The 22,667-nt window shown below is 39.3% G+C and overlaps 1 protein-coding gene across 2 annotated transcripts in view; it reads left to right on the top strand.

Moving 5' to 3' along the window:
• SPTLC3 (serine palmitoyltransferase long chain base subunit 3) overlaps window positions 1–22,667 on the top strand; it is a 307,205-nt gene that overhangs the window by 149,677 nt on the left and 134,861 nt on the right. For both annotated transcript variants that reach the window (XM_053712140.1, XM_053712139.1), the window contains exon 6: window positions 2,818–2,911. In XM_053712140.1, the coding sequence (XP_053568115.1) occupies window positions 2,818–2,911 (94 nt within the window). The remainder of the gene's footprint in view (window positions 1–2,817; window positions 2,912–22,667) is intronic.

Here is a 22,667-nt window from a genome sequence, read left to right as displayed (position 1 = left end):
AAAAACTTACCTAGAAGCTCCCATTGTTGATTATGTTAGCTGAAACACCAAGTGAAAGGGGCTGGATAAAATAAATAGCAGACACTCCCCACTTCCCCCTTCCCTGCATATGAAAAGACAGATAACATAAACAGAAGCCTGCAGGAGTCTATAAACATCTGCCACTGGGGGGCTTGGTTAGGAGTCTGAAAATCAGCACAATGTTCTCCCAAAAAAAATAAAATAAGCAAAACTATACATTTTTATAAAAACAATACCAGATGGGCTATATAAATCTACAAAACATTTATGCAAAGAAAAATCTAGTGTACAATGTCCCTTTATGCACCAACTGTGCATATAATTTGTGTTTAACCACTGCAAAGGGACATAAAACTCAATTTTTTTTCTTTTTTGATTTAGAACATAAAATACAGGAAACCCTAACATTTTCTTTTATGATTTGGATAAAACATTTTTTAACAACTTTCCTATTTACTTCTATTATCAAATTTGCTTCATGCTCTTGTTATCCTTTGCTGAAGGAACAGCATTGCACTACTGGCAGCTAGATGAACACATCTAGTTAGCCAATCACAAGAGACAAATGTGTGCAGGCACCAATCGGCAGCTAGCTCCCACTAGTGTATGATATGTGCGTATTCTTCAACAAGGGATACCAAGAGCACAAAGCACGTTTTGAAAAAAGAAATGACTTTAAAAGTGTCTTAAAATTACATGCTCTCTCTGAATGGTACATATGTATATTTTTACTTGCTATGTGTTTTTCTTTTGTTAAAATGTACAAGTGCCGATCACTACTCCTTGCTCCCTGTATATTCAGAAACTAAACTTACATTTGTTTAAGTGAAATTAATTTTGTTTTTATGTTAAATATATTACAGGGCTTTAACTTGTGGGGGGGGTCTTAATTTTAACACCATTTTGCTATCTTTAAAAAAAAATTATATATATATATATATATATATATATATATATATATATATATTAAGTTTATCAGAGCTGAATAGTTTCTTTCAAACTCCCTCTGTGGGTGTATTAGTGTTTGGCAAACCTATTTCCTGTATAACATTCCTGTTTGGGGTCCAGCAGTTAGATTTCCACTTATTGTATTATTCTTAGGATAACAATAATTCTGATAGAGTATCATGGGGAGTGTCTAAGGGCAGGTCTGTGCTTTTATATCTGTCTAGAGTTATGTGTTAGAAAATCAGCGGATAACATTTAAAATTAAAGGGACAGTATTAACCAGAATATTTTTATTTAATAGATAGATAATCCCTTTATTACCCATTCCCTAGTTTTGCATAACCAACACAGTTATATTAATACACTGTTTACCTCTGTGATTATTTTGTATCTAAGGATCTGTAGACTGCCCCCTTATTTCAGTTCTTTTGACAGACATGCATTTTAGCCAATCAGTGCTGGCTCCTAGGAACTCCACGTGCGTGAGCACAGTGTTATCTATATGAAACACATGAACTAGCACCCTCTAGTGGTGAAAAACTGTTAAAATTCCCTGCAATGAGAGGCGGCCTTCAAGGGCTTAGAAATTAGCATATGAACCCCCTAGGTTTAGCTTTCAACTAAGAATACCAAGAGAACAAAGCAAAATTGCTAAAAGATGTAAATTTAAAAATTGTTTAAAATTGCATTCCCTATCTGAATAATAAAAATGTTTGTTTTGGACTAGACGGGCCCTTTAAAAGCACAAATAAAGAACAAGGAAATATTAAAGGAACACTGAGTTTTAGTTTTTCACTCTTATTATAGGTTCTATAAATTATACTAGTTTTTGTATAATTTTGCTATTTTTTTAGGTGAATAATATTTAAAAAAAAATTAAGATTTGAAGGAATAGTCTAGTCAAAATTAAAGTTTCATGATTCAGATAGAGCATGCAATTTTAAGCAACTTTCTAATTTACTCCTCTTAGCAAATTTTCATCTCTTGGTATCTTTATTTGAAAAAGCAGGAATGTAGGCATGGGAGTCGGCCCATTTGGGGTTCAGAACCTGGGTAGCCCTTTCTGATTGGTGTCTAAATGTAGCCACCAATCAGCAAACGTTACCCAGGTGCTGAACCAAAAATGGGCCAGCTTCTAAGCTTACATTAAAATAAATATAGCAAAAGAACAAATAAAAAAATGATAAAAGTAGTAAATTAGAAAGTTGCTTAAAATTGTCTGTGCTATCTGAATCATAATAGTTTAATTTTGATTAGACTATCCCTTTAATTCATACGAATTAGGATGTTATATCTGTCTCATGTAATATGAAGATTTACTACTACAGTAGTTGTTACATTAAAGGGACATGTATGTCAAAACTAAACTTTAATGATTTAGATAGAACATGCAATTTTAAGAAACTTTACAATTTACTTCTATTAGATTTACTTCCTTCTTGTGGAATCCTTTGTTGAAAGGCATACCTAAGTTATCTCAGAAGAAGCTCGCTGCTGATTGGTGGCAACATAAATATTGGACAGTTGTCACATATCTTGGGTGGGGGAGTACTGGCTATGCTTATAGAATATCATATATTGTCACTGTTTCACTAGATGTGTTAAACTAGGTCCCAGTAGTGCATTGCTGCTGTAAAGCTGATTTTAACTATGTGTTTAACCCATGCGTAGCTTTATGCGATTAGTGGTGTAATAATAAAATTCACATTAGAGTATTTTCTTTTTGCACTTTTTTTCATACCATCTCTTTCTCTGAATGTATTTTTGTGTTAGCAATCATTATATCTGATTATATTCTCTTTTTTTCTTCTTGTTTCTCTCACTGACGTAAGCTACTTTACCTTACAGGACTGTCTCATTTTAAGTGACGAGCTGAACCATACATCTTTAGTACTTGGCGCCAGGCTTTCTGGAGCTACCATTCGTGTGTTCAAGCATAATAGTAAGTGTTATTGCCTCTAAGCATGAACATAAAATCATAATTTACTGTTAGTGCATTGGTTGATGGTATATTTGATGACAAAATATTTGTAACTTGCAAAAAATGCTCTAAGATGCACCTTTTTAAGTCCATTAAACTAAATACTTTCTATAGAGGGAAATTAAACGTGGAGATTCTATTACAAAATGTTTCATTATATCTAGTGTAACACCTTTGCAATATACTTGCATTATATATATGGTACCATTTTCCTGTAATTTAATGAACCAGTAGAATTCAATAACTGACAAATGCAAAGTAAAAAGACAATACAATAGCACTTAATTTGAAATGAGCAGTAAAATATTTTCTAGCAAATTTCAAAGCTAATCCAATTTTTTTCCTCCCCCTGCATCATGTGACAGCCATTAGCCAATCACAAAATGCATATACATAAATACTGTGCACGTTTGCACATGCTCAGTAGGAGTGCATATAAATAGATGTGCACCTTTTCATAATGGACATATATTGGAACGTTTATTTTGAGCTGCATGCTCTATCTGAATCATGAAAGTTTAATTTTGACTTTAGTAACCCTTTAATACTAGAATTTGAGGTCTTTCTAGTTCTTGTTAAAAGACCTCAGTTGAGAAGTAAACTTACAAAATGGCTGTGCCCAGTTAAACACACTTATTTGTCTGTATTTAATAAACAACCCATATAATTTCACAAACTACATTGGCATACTTTTTGTGGTGTAATCCTTTGCTTTGGATACATCATTATATCTAGAATTTATTTAGTGTTTGTTTAATGTCTCTGAAACTGGTCCACATTGCGTCTTGTAGGTCATTGTCCAATATTTGCTGAAAATGCAAGAATGAATGCAGAACTGTTTTATGTGTCCGTGGTTTGCTTATGTAAAGGGTTACCATCCAGCTATTATGTAAAGATTTAGGTCAACACAGAGAACGTGTGGAGAGTCCTATACATTAAATGGTCATTTAAGATCAGTAGAATCAGCTTTAGTTTCTGAGATATACGGCATCCTTGTATTTATGATAATAAGCATGGCCAGTATTTTTTTTTTTCTTTCTCCAAGACAGGTGACAGCTGTTCAATATTAAAGTTTGTGGCTGGTTGCTCTTTAATGAGTTAACAGCATCAGGTATTATTTGTTTTGTTGTAATTGACTGCAGTTGCACCACATACACATATTAAAAATGTTTTTCATGGAATATGGACTCTTCACTGTTGCAGATTATAATAAAGTTAAATGATGAGTGAGAATATTGTGTATTGCCTATTTCTGGTAATCCGCTTTTAACATGTATCCCTTAAAGGGACACCAAATTATAACTGTAAGATACAGGTTAGTATTGTTGTCTGGCTGTAATGTCTTGTGAAGTATAAAATCCTCACATCCACAATGATAAATGATCTGTATATCTTATAGAAATATTAATCTAAAGTATCATTCAAATTGTTAAAAAATGAAAAAAAAGTGGTTTACAGTAATCATGTTCATATTTGTGATTAATTTTGGTTATTTTCATTGTGATATGCTGCTATTGCTATATAGTGAATTGTACCTCTGGGAAGTGTGCCAAACTACTTAGATAACACCTATTTAGATATAGCCAATCGTGGTGCAGCTAACTAGCACTCTGAATTCTATTCAACATAATTCTATGAGTATGGCTATGTGCTAAAAGGAGTCAGACATTTTCATTTCTTCAGTTTCAAATATCAAATTAAAGTATAGATTTTAGCTGTGTTAGTGTCAGCTTTTATAATATTTCAGTTTGGAGCCTGAGCAACTAGAGGTTTTTTTTAACATTTGTATAATACCACCATGGGAGAATAGAGCATTACAGGTCTTTTGCAGTACTGTTGTCTTGGACTCATGCGGTGAATGTTGTCTTCTGATTAAATAATCCTTCTCTGTTACCCAAACATTGTGATCAATAAAACCTATATTGGTTATACCCATGGATATTACAAGCCAGCAATATAATGTATAGGAGTCCTTTATATTTAATATATTTTACTTCCTTATTACTACAGAACAGACTGACTATTTTCCAGTGACATTGCAGCTATTTTTTCACGACTGAAGTATCTCATTTTGTTCTTCAGAATCTCCTCCTCCTCTAACCTCTATTAACATAATGCTGTGAATATTCGTAAAGAAAAAAACAGCGTATTGGCTTGGGGCACCATACACACAGGCATGTACTGTTTGTGGTTCCCTCACCACCTTGTTAATAGCCAAAATATAGTCAACAGGCAGAGAGTTAGTGAAATACAGCTGTAAAAGTTAATTTATTTAAAGCCTTTTAGGGAAATTATTATTATCGGTTATTTGTAGAGCGCAAACACATTCCGCAGCGCTATAAACATAAAAATAAGGTTCTTTATATAAGTGTTTAAAGGGAGATGAAGCCCAAAAATGTATTTTGTGATTTAGACAGAGCAAACTATTTTAAAAAAGTTTCCAATTCACTTCTATTATCAAATTTGCTTCGTTCCCATGATATATGTTAAAGAGATACCTAGATAGGTATCTGGAGCACTGCATGGCTGGCAGGGGATAGTGCTGCCATATAGTGCTCTTGCAAATGGGTAAAGTGTGTAATAAATGTTTTCTTGAAAAATCTTGTAAAAATCTGTTGAGTTTAACAAAATACAGTGACTGAAATTGCAATATGCTAAAATACATTTAAAAAAAAAATACAGTTGGAAGTCGATTATTCAATAGAATATGCAATGCAGTATCCTTACTGAATTCCGGGTAGGAAAGAATTGGATTTTTAGGTGTGTTCTAAGCACACAATTTCCTGTCCTGCTGTGACAGTATAAACATTAAATTCGGGCCACTGCTTTAGAAATTGTGGACTTTAACCCTAGCTGTAAAATATTTGCAATGCTGGACTGCTGCTCAATTGTATAGTAGAAAAACGAATTAGAAATGTGTTCTCTGCAAGTAAGATCAGGCTTAGACACTTTACTATTCTATCCTGGATATGAAAGAGCAGAATTTAATCATGTTGCAAATATATCTGTCTGAAGATATGTGATTTTAATGCAATTTACATTTACACAATTAATGTCTGTTAGGTAGAATGAGCCTTTGTACCAATCAACCAATGAGCACTAGTATGAAATACTTAATACTGTTGGTGCTATATTATTTTAAAGAGACATGAAACCCAAACTTTAAACGGGGAGAGTCCACAGCTGCATTCATTACTTTTGGGAATTCAGAACCTGGCCACCAGGAGGAGGCAAAGACACCCCAGCCAAAGGCTTAAATACCTCCCCACTTCCCTCATCCCCCAGTCATACTTTGCCTTTCGTCACAGGAGGTTGGCAGAGAAGTGTCGGAAGATTAAAGATAGTCTCTTATGGAGGGTAATACTCTTCGGAATGGGACAGGAGTTTTAAGTAATCCTGTCAGCCTCTTAGTGAGAGCTTGGATGAAAGTTAGAGTCCGGAGATGCAGGGAAAGTCTTTCTGCGAAACCATCCCGACTCATATTAACAGCTCCTTAGCAATCCGCGTTGACGAGTTTCGCTGCCTGCTTTGTTCGCTCAAGTCCATGTCAGAAGCGAGGCTACTATCTGTCACACTTGAAGGGCCGTGTTCCTGTTCCACGGTGTAGATACCAGTAAGATTGTTTAATTTTACTTACGATGTGTGCCGTGTAAAGTAAACAAAGAAGTCAGGGTCTCAGTAGGACTACTTTATCTTGTGGAATCGAGGGTTAATATCTCCTGAGTGGGGTTATTGAACAGGGGGGACTTTAATCATGTTTATGTGATTCTGTCTGCTAAATGTGTAGTGATACTTGGGCTCGTGGCTATATCGTAACATAATGGCCTTTTTTGTCAGACTGCGCAGTCCTTGTGGTTTTGGCGCGTTTTTAGTGGGGCTGCACGGTATACCTTGTGACTGGGCGTGGTCACGCTTCTATTCACCATTTCTGTATTCCTGACCGCATGTTGACGAAGAGAGTCTGTTTCGCTAGTTGTCTAGGTCATAGGAGGTGGTAAGTGCCCCAGCCATTGGTGGTGTAAGGTGCCGTTTTATTTTTTCTTTCCTATCCATAATTTCTTTCCAAATTATGGAGGACTCTGATTTTTTTTGGAGACGAATGTCTCTGATTCAGTTTCTACTTCTTGCAAAGAGTATGAAATGACCCGGGTAATCCATGCCTATAAGTTATGTTCGACATGCCCCTTTAGAGTGCTCTTTTCTCCCGATCCAGGGAACTTAGAATACGCCGGGCCATCCACCCCTGGTAGCCCCATATCCCATGTGGCGAGTACCATATAACCTTTGTCTACGCAAGCAGGTGTCCCTAATGTTGTTACCCATTCATTCTGAAGGCGGCTTGTTTCCTCCAGAGGTTTACGGCACGGTTCTGCATGGCCATTTTCTTTGACATTGGCGCATTTACATCTTTCAGGGAGGGAGACGTTAGATGTCTTTTTATTTATGCAGATTATGACACTTGGGGAAGTCTCCCTAAGTGTGATGCAGGAATCCAGACGTGGACCCATTGCTCACAGTGCCTAGAGGGATATGGCTGCACCTCAATGACGAGGCCCACAATAGGCTGAAACGTACGTCTGGGGTTTTGCTGTTTCTCTCGTTCAGAGAGGGATTGCCTAGTATTTCGGGGCTGGACTGTACTGTGAAGTCAGGATCAGACTGATATGCTTCAGGAAAGTTCTTCTCTGTGAAAGGCACATGTTGAGCAAAAAGATGCTGCTTATTGGGTGGTAACTAGTCATAGAACAAGCTATTATGCTATTGTTCTTTCCCAGGTTGAGCGCTTCTCTCTTTTTATTTAGTTAGTGAGATTCTGTCCATGTTCAGTGAACCAGGGCTTGTCAGGCGAGGGATCGTCTGGGTCTGATCAGCCCTCTGGGGAAACGGTTGCCTCTGAGGCTTCAGGGGCCTAATCCTCAGGGTCGTCAGTTCCCCCGGCGGAGGCAAGTCTTGCTTTTCGTTATAGACTGAAAACGGAGAATCCCAGCCAGGGGAGGTTAAGGGGTCCTCGGTCTTCCACTATGGACGGAAAGCTGGGTTAGACGTGGGGGGATGAAGTTAATCTTCTTGTTGTCTCTGATTTATCTTTTTCTTTGGGGTATCTTATTCCAGTTCTGAGCTTCGGGACAATGGGATCTCTGATGGGCTGGCCCTGTCAGTGTAACCATTTTTCTTGGGCGTTCACCTGTGAGTGCTGCCCTCTTTTTCGTAGATCCGGCTAGGATGTATTTGTTTTTTTTTGGAAGCTCATGCTTGTTATACTTTCTCAGTTGAGAAACATTTTGTCTCTGGAATTCGATACTAGTGATTTTGTGGTCGCTTGGACTCTTCTGCGGAAGTTGTATGTTAAGATATTATTGGCATAGTCTTAAGTTTTTTCGATCCCCTCTAGGGACTCAATTTTTTGGTGACCTGGTTCAGTTCCGAAATGCCCTCTGTAGCAGTCTGGTCCTGGTCGGGCGCTGGTTTCTGTTCCTTAAGGGTGGGGCTGGGATATCTGGCTGAATTGGTTGGGTGGAGAGGTTAATTATGCTTGGGTTTTTCCTTCAGCAAGATATATTCCCTGAGAATTGGGATTGTCAGGGAGAGGAACTCCATGAGAGTTAAATTTTTTTGATAAGGCTAAGAGAGGAGGCCTTTTCGTGTATGACGTCAGGCTGGTTCTCGTTGCTTCTCTTGGGTGGGGCATCAAGGGGTTTGTTCAGTCCTCCTGTTCCCATTTGTGGGGCCTGGAAGGATCCTGCTATGAAGCACTCCGAAGGTCTTCAACCTCAGGGCTAGTTCTCTCCATTTCAATTTGGGCTGGAGTTTTCGACGTTTCTTTAATGTGGAGTACCAGGTTGGAGTTTTTTTATCCCTCCTATGGTATGCTTTTATTGATTTACTCTTTTTGAGATTCTTGACCTCAGTTCCTTTTCATAAGGAGCAAGGTGTCTTAGACTTCCTTCTTTCCCTTGCGGGGGATCGTTGGTTGGTCATTGGTTTTGGAGGATTGGGCACTTTTCTCCGCATTTCTGACTCATACTACTTCTCGTCTGCTCCCATGTTTTTTGGGGACTATAGAGAATGCGTTGATCTCTTGGGTGGTCCTGGAGCTTTGCTTTCTTACATCATATCAGTTGCTATGTTGGTTTTGGGATATCGATGTTTGTCATCCTGTTGTCCCTTGGTCTGGGGAGATTAACGGGAGGTGGACCTAAATGGATTGTTTCTGGTTGCTACCTCTGTTGCAGAGGTGTGCCTTTTTATTGGCAGCTTCTTAGCTGTCGGTCTAGAGGGCGCTGTTCCTCGAATTTTGGAAAAGTATCTTTTCTGTCTCTGCCTCCTAGTTGAATCCCGAGTGAATCAGCCCTTAAAGTCATCTTCTTGCTCCTTCGGACGGAGACTTGAGAAGGGCTTGATGGCTTGTTAGCTGCCTAGCAAGCGCGAGATTGATCTCTTATTCAGCCACTCCACTTTATAGGTGGGCTCGCTGGCTGTCTGTTTGGCTTCTGGACCGGCTGTTACAGCTGGAGAGTGCCATTTCAGTCGGTTCTGCCTTGCCGTCTGTTCGATGACTTATGCTATGCACCTGTGAGTGGGTGAGGAGTTGTCTTTTAATTTCCCTCCCCCTAGGGGGGAGCGGGTTATACCATGGTGTCCGTCTAATTCTCGGAGTGGGGTCCCTCGACCTTGTGGTACAGTCATGTTGAGGCGATTCTGGTATTGTATTCTCACTGTTGGATCAGTTTGTAGTCTCCTTTTGTCTGGGAGTTCATCTTCCTGTAGGGAAGGACTCTGGGTCTGGTTTCTGGAACCCGAGATCGTACTACATTCTGTTCCGGCTTGGGTTTAGCATGCCAAGTTTGTTACATATGGTCAGGGTTTGCCTACCTTTTGTTACCGTTTAGTCCTCTTTTGAGTTCTGGGTAATACAGGCATTTATTTATTCCTTATCTTTCAGGCATGCCATGCGTTTTTGGTGCTGGGCCTTTGTCTCGAGGAAGTAGCCCATGTAACCTAATGGTGGGTTTTTTGGGGCTTTACAACTTGAGTTGTTGGTTTGATTTCAGCTGTTGGCTGGTTTTACCTTTTTTGACCTGAGGCCTATGGATTAGTTGAGTTTTTGACTGTGTTCTTCTCCAGATCTTGTGATCTCTCTAGAAGTGGAGATTAGAGGAGTTTTATTTTCAACATGTTCTTTCTGCTTCCTTATTTTGTAAGCGAGTGAGTTCCTGCATTTCCGGCGGGTTCCCTCTGTGGGAGCCTCCTGATGCAGTTTCTACCTTGATAGGCTAGTGTTCGTGACTGATGTCTACTAGTCTTGTGTAGCAGAGTGGGAGCCAGGAGCTCCATCTGGAGCACGGTACGTGCATAGGCTGCTAATTGTTGGCGGTTCTGGGGAATATCTGCTTATTCCGTGATAGCTCTTTCATGAGTGCAGACTGCACTCTGTATGAGTTATGGGTTCTGCTCCGTATTTGGGGTTGTCTTGGATCGAATCTTGGTCCTTTGGACTTTCTCCAGATTGGGGTAGGATTTTTTCCCCTATCCTAATTCTGGTAGGTTGTTGGAGTTTATTTCTATTCATTTTTCTTTGTCTTGCTGCGACCTGCGGTTGCGCTCAATTTTGCTGGGGTTCCTTTTTTACCCTAGTTGCTGAGATTTTAGATCTCTTGTTGAATATTTATTTATTTTTCGATTTCCCTTCCGGGAATATGTGGAATCGGTACAGCCTTGGAGCCGGTGGGACTTGTCTCTTCGGGGGCCTTGTGCTCGGTGGACTCTAGTACCTTTGAGCGGTCTCTATTTGGGCTTGCTGGATTTAACTGTTGGGCAGTTACTTAGTCCTTTCAGTCCCTTTTTTGTTCTGCTCAGTGCAGCAGTTGTTATTTGGTTGGGGTAATTTCAGGCTTTGGTGCCCTTCGAATGGGCCTCTTGTCTACCCGCCCTCTTTTGCATTCAGTGTCCTCTATAGCTTGGGTATTGTTTTCCCAAAAGTAATGAATGCAGCTGTGGACTCTCCCCGTTTAAGAAGAAAAACTTAAATTATGCTTACCTGATAATTTCTTTATCTTCTGACGGGGAGAGTCCACAGCTCCCCGCCCATGTTTTTGGGGGCGGCCGTGTTTTTTATTCTTGTTATAATGTTATAATTATACTTGTATATTGTGTTTGATGTTAGATGTACTGCACTTTATATGCTACTTGGCATAAACCATGAACTAATCTGCCCGTTAGGTAGATTACGCTTTATGACCTTATATTTTTGCTTTACCTTGTAAGCAATTAGTAAAAAAAAAAACAACAAAAAAACATGTTTATGTAATTTTAAAATAACATACTTTTCTTTAAAAGGACAATGTTCTCAGGCAAGTAGTTAATAAGTGTCCATTGTATTCAAAGTTTTTGCAGAGACACATTTTCATCAGTATAGGTGGCGGTTTCAAAAGGAAAAATCAGCTTTTTTCAAATGTCCAAATAAAGGTAATGGAAATTTTTGTAAACAATTTATAAAAACCCAGCAGGTACAATGAATCATTAGGAACACATTTATGAGGGGAACATTTTCCAGCACAGTGTTTCTTTAATGCTGACGTGTTTTTAATTTAGATCACTTGATCACTGGATACTTTTTTGGGAATGTAGTTAATATTGATTTTGTTATTGTTAACCCCAGTACTGACATCTCTTTTGAAGTCTTCATTATAGATGTATTTACTTTTAATAAAATTACATCTGTGTATCTAATAAGCTGTCTGTTTTGAAAACTGCACTCATCCTTAGTTACAGCCGTTAATAGCAGTCTGCTGTATCTTCAAAGCCCTTATTGTGTAGCATGTTTGTTATTCTTTTTCATTAAACTTTATTGTACACAGATCACACTTGTGACTCTTATTATAACTGACTTTTTCTGCTTTTACTTTCTTTTTTTTTATTCAATTAAGAGTGCTGAAGCTCAACAAATATTTACAGTGACTCAACTAAAGCTCTTCTGTGCTGGCCTCTGCAATGTGTATTTTTCTTCACTAGGCAACTATGATATCCTTTAAGGGTCATGAAAATCACAATTAAACTTTTGTGGTATTTTTTTTTCACTAAGCAACTTTGACGTTCATGAATGTCACAATTACTTTCATTGCTTAGACAGAGCATGCAATTGTAAGAGAACTTTCAATCCGCTATTATTTTTAAATATACTTTGTTCTCTTGTTATAGTTTGTTTGAAAAGCATATCTAGGTATGCTTAGAAGCGCCAATGCATGACTAAGAGCTAGCTGGTGATAGGTGGCTACACACCACATGACTCTTGTTATTGGCTCACCAGATGTGTTCAGTTGGGCATCAGTAGTGCATTGCTTCTCTGCATTGGAGCTTACAGCTTTTCAGAGGTTAAACACAGTTATATGCAAACAATAGTGTACGAATAATGTGCCCTAAGACTCTTTCAAGTACCTTTAATGGGTTGAATAGACTGAATTACAACAAGTTTGAGTTTTACTGGAAACTTACTTATTTCCTTCTTAATATGAGGAGAGTCAACAGCATCATTCCTTACTGTTGGGAATACTGAACCTGGCCACCAGGAGGAGGCAAAGACACCACAGCCAAAGGCTTGAATACTCCCCCTACCTCCCTCATATCCCAGTCATTCTTTGCCTTTCATCACAGGAGGTTGACAGAGAAGTGTCAGAAGATACGGAGTAGTTCCTTATGGAGAGTATATACCCTTTGAAATAGGACTGGAGTTTTAAGTAGCCTTGTCAGCCTCTCAGTGAGAGCATTTGACGAATGTTAGGGTCTGGAGATTCAGGGAGAGTCTTTCTGCGAATTCATCCAGACTCGTATTAACAGCTCCTAAGCAATCAGTGTTGACGAGTTTCACTGCCTGCTTCTATCACTCAAGTCCATGTCAGGAGCAATGCTACAAGACTGTCAAACTTGAGAGGTTGTGTTTCTGTTCCACTGCATAGATTCTGGTAAGATTGTTTCATTTTTTTAAACACATATGTAATGCAAGAAGACAAGGTCACAGTGTGGCTACTTTTATCTGTATGGAATCAAGGGTTAATATCTCCGGAGGGGGATTAATAACATAATTTTATTTTATTATGATTATGCTGCGACATGTGTGAGATGAGGCTCAGGCAGATGTTGGAACGTATAGGTTTTACTTTCGTTTTTGGAAGCTGCCCAGCCTGACCGGGTGTAGTCACACTGATTTCCTCTTTCCTGACCGTGCGGTTTACCGGAGAAGAAGCGCTTTCTCTGTTTGGCCTGGGTCATAGGAGGTGGTGAGTGCCCCAGCGCCATTGGGGGTATAAAAGTGCCGTCTTTATCGTATTATTCAATAGTCTGCTTTATAAGCTCAAGCTATGGAGGATTCTGATGCGTTAGAGGGTACTCCCTCTTTACCTAAATCTAATACCTGTCTATATTGTGAGGAGGCCGCGGTATACCCGCCTGCTCAATTATGTTCCACATGCCTTGATAAAGTAATCATGCCAAAGAAAGTTAATATGTTTGATACCACTGAGCCGCCCACCTCTGAGGAGTCTCCGTCCCATGAAGTGCGCACCCTACAGTCATCTCCCAATACACATGCAGCTTCCCGTAGCACTCCTAATCCTCCATCTGGAGGGGCCCTTTTACCGCTAACATTATTAAGAATGAATGGGAAAGAATTGGTTCTTTATTTTCTCCTTCTTCCTTTAAAAAAATTGTTCCCGGTCCCGGACTCTCAATTGGAGTTGTGGGGTTCAATCCCCAAGGTGGATGGCGCTATCTCCACGCTTGCTAAATGCACTTCTATCCCACTTGAGAATAGTTCGTCGTTTAAAGAGCCCATGGATAAGAAAATAGAAAAACTGTTAAGAAAGATGTTTCAACATACAGAATATTTGTTTTTAACTGGCAGCGGCTGTTGCTGCGGTTGCTGGAGCGGCTACCTATTGGTGCAACTCCTTATCTGAGTTGATCGAAGTGGAGAGTCCCCACAACGTGATCCAGGAAAGAATTAAGGCCTTAAGGGTGGCTAATTCTTTTATTTGTGATGCAAATATGCAAATTATTCGCCTGAATGCTAAGGTTTCAGGTTTTTCTGTTCAAGCCCGTAGGGCACTCTGGCTGAAGTCCTGGTCTGTGGACATGACTTCAAAGTCAAGACTTCTTTCCCTCCCATTTAAGGAAAATATTCTATTTGGTCCAAGCCTGGACTCAATTATCTCCATGGTTACTGGAGGCAAAGGTGCCTTTTTACCGCAGGATAAGAAGAACATACCTAAGGGACAAGGTCCTAATTTTCGTTCCTTTCGTCAGATAAATTCCAACGTCGGCAGCCCTCCGCAAAGCCCGAGCAATCCAAGGGGACTTGGAAGCCGGCTTAGTCCAGAAATATATTCAAGCAAAACACGCTTGGTTTGGGGATGTGCAAGACCTGGGGGGTCCTGGAGGTCATTGCTTAGGGATACAGGATAGGTTTCAAGTCTCATCCACCCAGAGGCAGATTCCTCTTGTCAAACCTGTCTTCAAGGCCAGAAAAGAGAGAAGCCTTTTCTGGGGGGGTGTGAGCGATCTCTCCTCCCTGGGAGTCATTGTACCGGTACCTCTTGCAGAAAGAGATCTGGGATACTACTCAAGCCTGTTTGTGGTCCTAAAGAAGGAGGGAACATTCTGCCGATTCTGGACCTAAAGTGCTTAAACAAATTCCATTAGTTCAGGAAGGACAGTTCATTACGACGATAGATCTGAAGGATGCTTACCTTCACGTTCCAATACACAAGGAACACTTCTAGTTCCTAAGGTTTGCGTTCCTCGACCAGCACTTCCAGTTTATTGCACTTCCGTTTGTTCTAGCTACTGCTCCAAGAGTTTTTACGAAGGTTCTAGGGGCTCTGCTTGCAGTGGCCAGAACCAGAGGTATAGCAGTAGCGCCATAAAAAAGCTCTTCTATTTCTTCTTCGATCTCATGGATGGAAAATAAACTTAGAAAATAGTTCTCTTATTCCCAGTACCAGGTTGGAATTCCTGGGTAATATAATAGACTCCATATCCATGAGGATATTTCTTACAGACCAGAGATGTTACAAGCTAACTTCTGCTTGTCTTGACCTCCTTAAGGCCTCTGTGGCTCTGTGTATAGAGGTAATTGGTCTCATGGTGTCCAGCATGGACATCATTCCTTTTGCCAGATTCCATCTCAGACCACTTCAGCTGTGCATGCTAAGACGGTGGAATGGCGATCATTCAGATCTGTCTCAACAGATTTCTCTGGACAACCAGTCAAGAGAATCACTCTCTTGGTGGCTCTGTCCAGATCACCTGTCCCAAGGGACATTTTTCCTTGAGACCATCCTGGGAGATTGTGACTACAGACGCTTTGAGCGATCTTCAATGCTCTGAAGGCTTGGCCTCTTCTGAGTTCGTCCCAGTTTATCAGATTCCAATCAGACAACATAACCTTGGTGGCTTGCATCAACTACAGACGCAAGTCTATCAGGATGGGGAGCTGTTTGGGGTGCCAGGAAGGCACAGGGCCTGTGGACTCGAGAGGAATCCCTCCTACCGATCAACATTTTGGAACTTTGAGCGATCTTCAATGCTCTGAAGGCTTGGCCTCTTCTGAGTTCGTCCCAGTTTATCAGATTCCAATCAGACAACATAACCTTGGTGGCTTGCATCAACTACAGACGCAAGTCTATCAGGATGGGGAGCTGTTTGGGGTGCCAGGAAGGCACAGGGCCTGTGGACTCGAGAGGAATCCCTCCTACCGATCAACATTTTGGAACTTTGAGCGATCTTCAATGCTCTGAAGGCTTGGCCTCTTCTGAGTTCGTCCCAGTTTATCAGATTCCAATCAGACAACATAACCTTGGTGGCTTGCATCAACCATCAGGGGGGAACGAGGAGCTCCCTAGCAATGAGGAAAGTATCTCGGATTCTGGAATGGGGGGAGGCCCACAACTGCTCGCTATCAGCAATCCACATTCCAGCTGTGGACAACTGGGAAGCGGATTTCCTCAGCAGACAATCCTTTCATCCGGGGGAATGGTCTCTCCATCCCGAGGTGTTTGCGAAGATTTGCAACCGATGGGGGACGCCAGAGATAGATCTCAGGGCGTCCCCGCTCAATTTCAAGCTACCCAGATATGGGTCACAGTCCAGGTATCTTCAAGCGGCGCTAATAGTTGCATTAGCAGTGCCTTAGAGGTTCAATCTAATTTACATTTTTCCGCCGTTACCACTTCTCCCTCGTGCAGTAGCCCGCATCAAGCAGGAGCAAGCATCAGTGATACGGATTGCTCCATCATGCCCACGAAGGATGTGGTTCACGGACCTGGTGGGGATGTCCTTATCTCCTCCATGGAGATTACCTTATCGCAGGGATCTGCTGGAACAGGGCCCCTTTGATCATCAAAATCTAGATTCTCTGAGGCTGACTGCGTGGAGATTGAACGCTTAGTCTTAGCCAAGAGAGGTTTCTCTGAGAGGGTTATTGACGCTCTCATTCAGGCTCATAAGCCTGTTACTCGTCGCATCTATCATAAGGTGTGGAGAGCTTACTTGTTCTGGTGTGAAGAGCGTGGTTTAACCTGGCATAAGGTCAAGGCTGCCAGAATTCTTTCCTTTCTCCAGGAAGGTCTGGAGAAGGGCCTTTCTGCCAGTTCCCTGAGGGGACAGATTTGGGCCCTTTCTGTTTTGCTGCACAAGAGGCTTGCAGCGCTCCCTGATGTGCAATCCTTCATTAAGGCTCTGATCAGAATCAGACCTGTGTTTAGATCTAACGCTCATCCTTGGAGTTTGAATCTTGTTCTTAAGTTTTTGCAACAGGCTCCGTATGAGCCTATGCATTCGCTTGACATTAAATTGTTGTCCTGGAAGGTTCTTTTTCTGTTGGCTATTGCGTCGGCACGCAGACTTTCTGAAATGGCTGCCTTGCAATGTGAGCCTTCTTATCTGGTGTTCCACACTGATAAGACTGTCCTACGTACCCGCTTGGGTTTTCATCGTAAGATGGTGTCTGATTGTAACATCAATCAAGAGATTGTGTTTCCTTCTTTGTGTCCTAATCATTCTTCTTCGAAGGAATGTTTACTTCATAATCTGAAAGTTGTCCAAGCTTTGAAGTTTTTTCTTCAAGCTACTAAGGATTTTAGACAAACCTCTTCCTTGTTTGTTATCTACTCTGGGAAGCGTAAGGGTCTGAAGGCCTCTTCGACTTCCTTATCTTTTTGGTTGCGGAGTTTTATACGCTTAGCTTACGAGTCAGTGGGAATTAGACCTCCTCAAAGGATTATGGCTCATTCCACTAGAGTGGTGGCTTCCTTTTGGGCCTTTAAGAACGAGTCATCTATGGATCAGATTTTGTAATCCTTACATACTTTTTTAAAATTCTACAAATTTTACGTTTTCGCTTCGGCTGAAGCAGCTTTTGGGAGAAAGGTTTTGCAGGCTGTGGTGCCCTTAGATTAGGGTCCACCTTTTCTTTTACTCTCCCGTTATCATTCAGTGTCCTCTAGAGCTTGGTTATAGTTTTCCCAACAGTAAGGAATGATGCCATGGACTCTCCTCATATTAAGAAGGAAAACATAAATTATGCGTACTTGATAAATTAATTTCCTTCTGTATGAGGAGAGTCCAAGGCCCCCGCCTGTATACTTCGATGGGCGGACCAACATTTTTTTTTTCTCTTCCGGCACCATTTATACCCTGATATTTCTCCTACTGTTCCTTGTTCCCTTGGCAGAATGACTGGGATATGAGGGAAGTAGGGGAAGTATTTAAGCCTTTGGCTGGGGTGTCTTTGCCTCCTCCTGGTGGCCAGGTTCAGTATTCCCAACACTAAGGAATGATACCGTGGACTCTTCTTATACAGAAGGAAATTAAATTATCAGGTAAGCATAATTTATGTTTTTTCAGGTGCAAGGAAGTCCATTTGGGATTTATAAATAATAATAATATGGTCTAACAAATGCTTAGTTAAGAGAAATGACTGTTGCAGCCTTTCAGGTTAAACTGGTTTTAGTGACCATCTCGGGTTTCTCAATTTAGCTCTCTTTAGCTCTCTTTGTGCACATTGTTTTCTCAGTTTTACAATTACTGTGACTATTTCTGAAAGGAATTAGCCATTCTCATCCCTAGGGCTCCATTGCTTTTTAACAGAATCATTCAAAGTTTTAGAACCAAAAAAGTTTTAATTTTACATTATTATTTTTTCTGTTATTTTCTGTTTTTTTGTTTTTTTTTATGTACAAATATTTATTAGTCTACTTGAAAATTGTATTGTCTACAATATATGTAATCCCTTTATTACCTATTCCCCACTTTTGCACAACCAACAATGTTAGATTAAAATACTTTTTTTTTATACCTCTATGATTACCTGTATCTAAGCCCCTGCAGACTGCCCCTTATCTCAGTGATTTTTTAAAGCTTTTTACAATCTTGCATTTTAGCCAATTATTTCTGTTTTTTGTGAATCCATTATCATTCTCCACAGGGGTGAGCACAACGTTATTTATATGGTACACGAGAACTAGCACTGTCTGGCTGTAGTGCAAGGTTGTAAAAGGCTAATAAATAAAAAAAGCACTGATATAAGGGGATCAGAAACAGGCAATCTTAGAGGTTATAAAGTATATTAATATAACAATGTTAGTTATGCAAGGCTAGGGAGTGGGTAGTAAAGGTGTCATCTATCTTTAAAAATTTTTTTTAAAAATGATGTAAACTGTCCATTTAACACGGTCCATAAAAATTTAGCACCAAATAAAAGAAAAATTGTACTCTGTTGCATAGGAGGAAGTATGCAACTGATACTGCAGTATTAATTCTCACTTGCATTTTAAGAAGAAAAAAAAATTATTATTCATGGTGAAAATGTACAGTATATTTAAAAAAACAAAACCTATTTAAAGTGACACTAAATACATTTCATTCCTCTCCCTCTAATCATGGGTGCTGCCATATTGGAACCTAAGTTACACTGCAAGTGTCTAAAGGAGAATTACTGCACATGTGCAAACACATCTGCACTGAAATGTGGGGAATAACCTCAATAATATGCTTATGAGATGCAGTTAGTGTTTAATGTCCCTCTAAATAATGTCACTATCCAAATCAATGGTATTTGCCTGGGTACATGAATCAGAAAAAATACCCCAGAAACACAAATTTGTTTGAAAAATAGCAATTTTATAGACACCCTCAATGATAGGAAATGTTTAAAATTTGAAGTAAATTGGTTGAGTGTTTTTGGAATGTTAAAAAACAAGCAAAGGAACAATTTACCTGTCTTAACAATGAAAAAAGCTGCACCAACCTTTATGAAATTAGGCACATAGGGGGTCGATTAACAAACGCTTCGACAAACGCTTCGCCCCGCTACGGCTTCAGGTTCTCACAAGACAACCTGCAGTCCTTATTTAACAAGCAGCGGTCATCAGACCGCTGCTTCCCTAACCTATCGCTACCTCTTAGGCAGCGAATTTCAATCTCCCCGGTCTACCGCAACTTGATAAATCGAGCCCATAGAGGTTGTCTATTAAGTTTTTTTTGTTTGTTTGTTTTTTTCTCCATTTTTTTTTTTGTTGTAAAAAAAAAAACAGTTGTTGCTGAGATATAAAAATATAAAAATAAAAGTTAAAGGGCCATAATAGCCAAAAATGCAACGCTCTGTTTCATAAGAACATGTAATCTCAGGGCTATCGACCTTGCAGTACTGTGTGTTTAACCCCTGCAAAGGGTTTAAGCACACAGTAGGAGTATCGCTTTTGACCCGCAGCAACTAGATCAACGGCATTTTCCATTTAAGACCTGCAATGCTCTGCAGATCCCGGGCTGGATTTCTACTATGGTGAGGTTAAACACATAGTAGTGCAGGGTCGATAGTCTTAAAATTACATGCTCTAGCAAATAAGAGCATGTTGTTTTTCAACTATTATGGCCCTTTAAGACTTAGGAGCCTATTTAACAAAGGTCTGTCGGACCTGATCCAAAAGTGCTGATCAGGTCCGACAGACCTTGCTGAATGCGCAGAGCAATATGCTCTCCGTATTCAGCATTGCACCAGCAGCTCTTGTACTCGATCGGGTTGAATTGCGGCGATGTCTGTCCGCCTGCTCATAACTTCATAACTGGAGGCTGCAGGCTCGCCAGAAACATGGGCCTATCCGGAGTTTGATAAATGGGCCCCTTACTCTGTAAATTTTATATCAGAGGATTATGGGACTTGTAGTCCCATATAATGGTCTGCAGCTGAAAAGACAGTACCTGCAGAGGTGTATTGCTACAGTAATATATACACATGCTTTACACACACACGTATATGCTTTTCTTTTAACATCACATGCACACATATGTAAACTTTATTTTTTTTGCAATACAATTTCCCAATCACATATGAAAAAGCATGTTCATTTTGAAATTAAAGTCCCCCACCAGAGAGAAATTAATAGAGTAATATAATGTATCATTTGTCTTGAGAGTTACATTTTTGAATTTTCATGTTTGTTTGTTTTTTTCCAAATAAATATATTAATCACACAAAACTACGTGTAGCCAGGATACAACTATGGAGTATAGTGGTACTACACTTCCTGGGTAATGTAGACTCTCATTGGACACATTGTACATTAGACATATGTTTGCATTTTGACAAAGATGATGATAAAAAAAAAACAGTATTTTATTTTGTTTTTCTATAATGCCATGTTACTGCATTAACTTTGTCATAGTTATGGCATATTAACAGTTAAAGCGATACTAACCCCACATTTTTTCTTTCATGATTCAGATAGAGCATGCAATTTTAAGCAACTTTCTAATTTACTCCTATCATCAATTTTTTTTTGTTCTCATGTTATCTTGATTTGAAAAAGCAGTAATAAAAGGTTTGGAGCCGGCCCATTTTTAGTTCAGCACCTCGGTAGCACTTGCTGATTGGTTTGCTACATTTAGCCACAAATCAGCAAGTGCTACCCCGGTGCTGAACAAAAAAATGGTCCGGCTCTAAAGCTTACAGTACTTCTTTTTCAAATCAAGATAGCATGAGAACAAAGAAAAAATGTTAATAGGAGTAAATTAGAAAGGTGCTTAAAATCTCATGCTCTATCTGAATCATGAAATAAAAAAATTGGGTTTAGTATCCCTTTAAACACATGTACAAATGGCTTAAAAATGTAGACCCCCTTAAGAACGTTATTGTAAATTACTGTAAAAAAATATGATCTCAGCCCTTCCTCCCTAGCTAGGCTTATCCTATATACATTTAGCTTCATTAGATATGATGCAGTTTGGTGTAAGCTAAACAACCCTCTATATTTACTGAAGTACATTTCTTTTCACTTCTCAGCCTGCTGCAGATTGCCTTTGCTTCATTAAATATTCACTAGGGGTAATTTGGAGCAGTCAAATACACTCTGCTTGCTGAACTCACAAAAAGTTCAACAAGAGGTGAGAGATTTATAATGTTACAATAATTAAAAAAGAAAATGCAAAAAACAGCAGTAAGGAAGCAGAAGTGAAAAATAAACCAAACTTTTTATGCTATGATAAGTGATTTAGCAAATCTGCTTTTTTATTAAAGGGACATTTAAACATTTTAAATATGTAATAAAAAATGTTTATTTATGTGTAGATAAAACAGTTTGCAGTATTATTTTCTTATTTATTGATTTCACTTTGCCTGTAATTTAATTCTGAAAATTGTGGGCTTTCCAAAGCCTGTTAGACTTAAAGGGACACTAAACCCACATTTTTTTCGTTCATGAGTCAGATAGTGCATACAATTTTAAGAAACTTTCCAATTTACTCCTATTATCATTTTTTTCTTCGTTTTCATGCTATCTTTATTTTAAAAAGCAGGAATGTAAGCTTAAAAGCTGTCCCATTTTTGGTTCAGCACCTAGGTAGCGCTTGCTTATTGGTGGCTAAATGTAGCAAACCAATCGGCAAGCTCTACCCAGGTGCTAAACCAAAAATCTTCTAAGCTTAACATTCCTGCATTTTCAAATAAAGATAAATTGATAATAGGAGTAAATTAGAAAGTTGCTTAAAATTGTATGCACTATCTGACTCATGAAAGAAAAAAATTGGGTTTAGTGTCCCTTTTAAAGGGAGGTGTACAATAAAATAGTTTTTCCCTTAATGTGTTTTCAATGACTTGTTATAAAAGCTGCAGAGTATAAAATGTATGAGAAATTGCTTATTGTGGTTTATTTTTATATGTGAAAGAGCTGGTGTTTATCTTTGAAACCACAACCCATTAAAATGGGTTTAGCTTTCAGAGAAATCAGATTTCCTTTATTTTATCACTTTTTGTACAAACATGTAGTTCTTTAGATTATCTCTGTCTGTATACCAAAGCCCAACACTTAGAGAGAACAATTTAAAATAAACATTTCATTGCTTAACTCGCATACCTCCTACTGGGAGTGTCATTTCTTCTGCTGGCTGTGTTTACACAGCTTTTCTATAGCCAATACTTAAGTATAGAAACTTTCAGTATAGTTAGGTATACCACAGGCAACATTGGCTATTTCAAATGCTGATATAAAGGTAAATGAACTATTTCTAAACAATTTAATACACCCCAGCAGGTAACATGGATAATTGGGAACAAATTAAAGGGGAGGAAAATTACGGGTAAACTGTCCCTTTAGAACTCCTATATGCCACACAATCATTGGTTGCACACTCTGACTTAGTTACAGCCATCTCTGATTGGCCACAGCAGAGA

Source organism: Bombina bombina, chromosome 4, assembly GCF_027579735.1.
Source record: "Bombina bombina isolate aBomBom1 chromosome 4, aBomBom1.pri, whole genome shotgun sequence".
Taxonomy (NCBI): Eukaryota; Metazoa; Chordata; class Amphibia; order Anura; family Bombinatoridae; genus Bombina; species Bombina bombina.
This window is presented reverse-complemented; position numbering and strand designations above follow the sequence as displayed.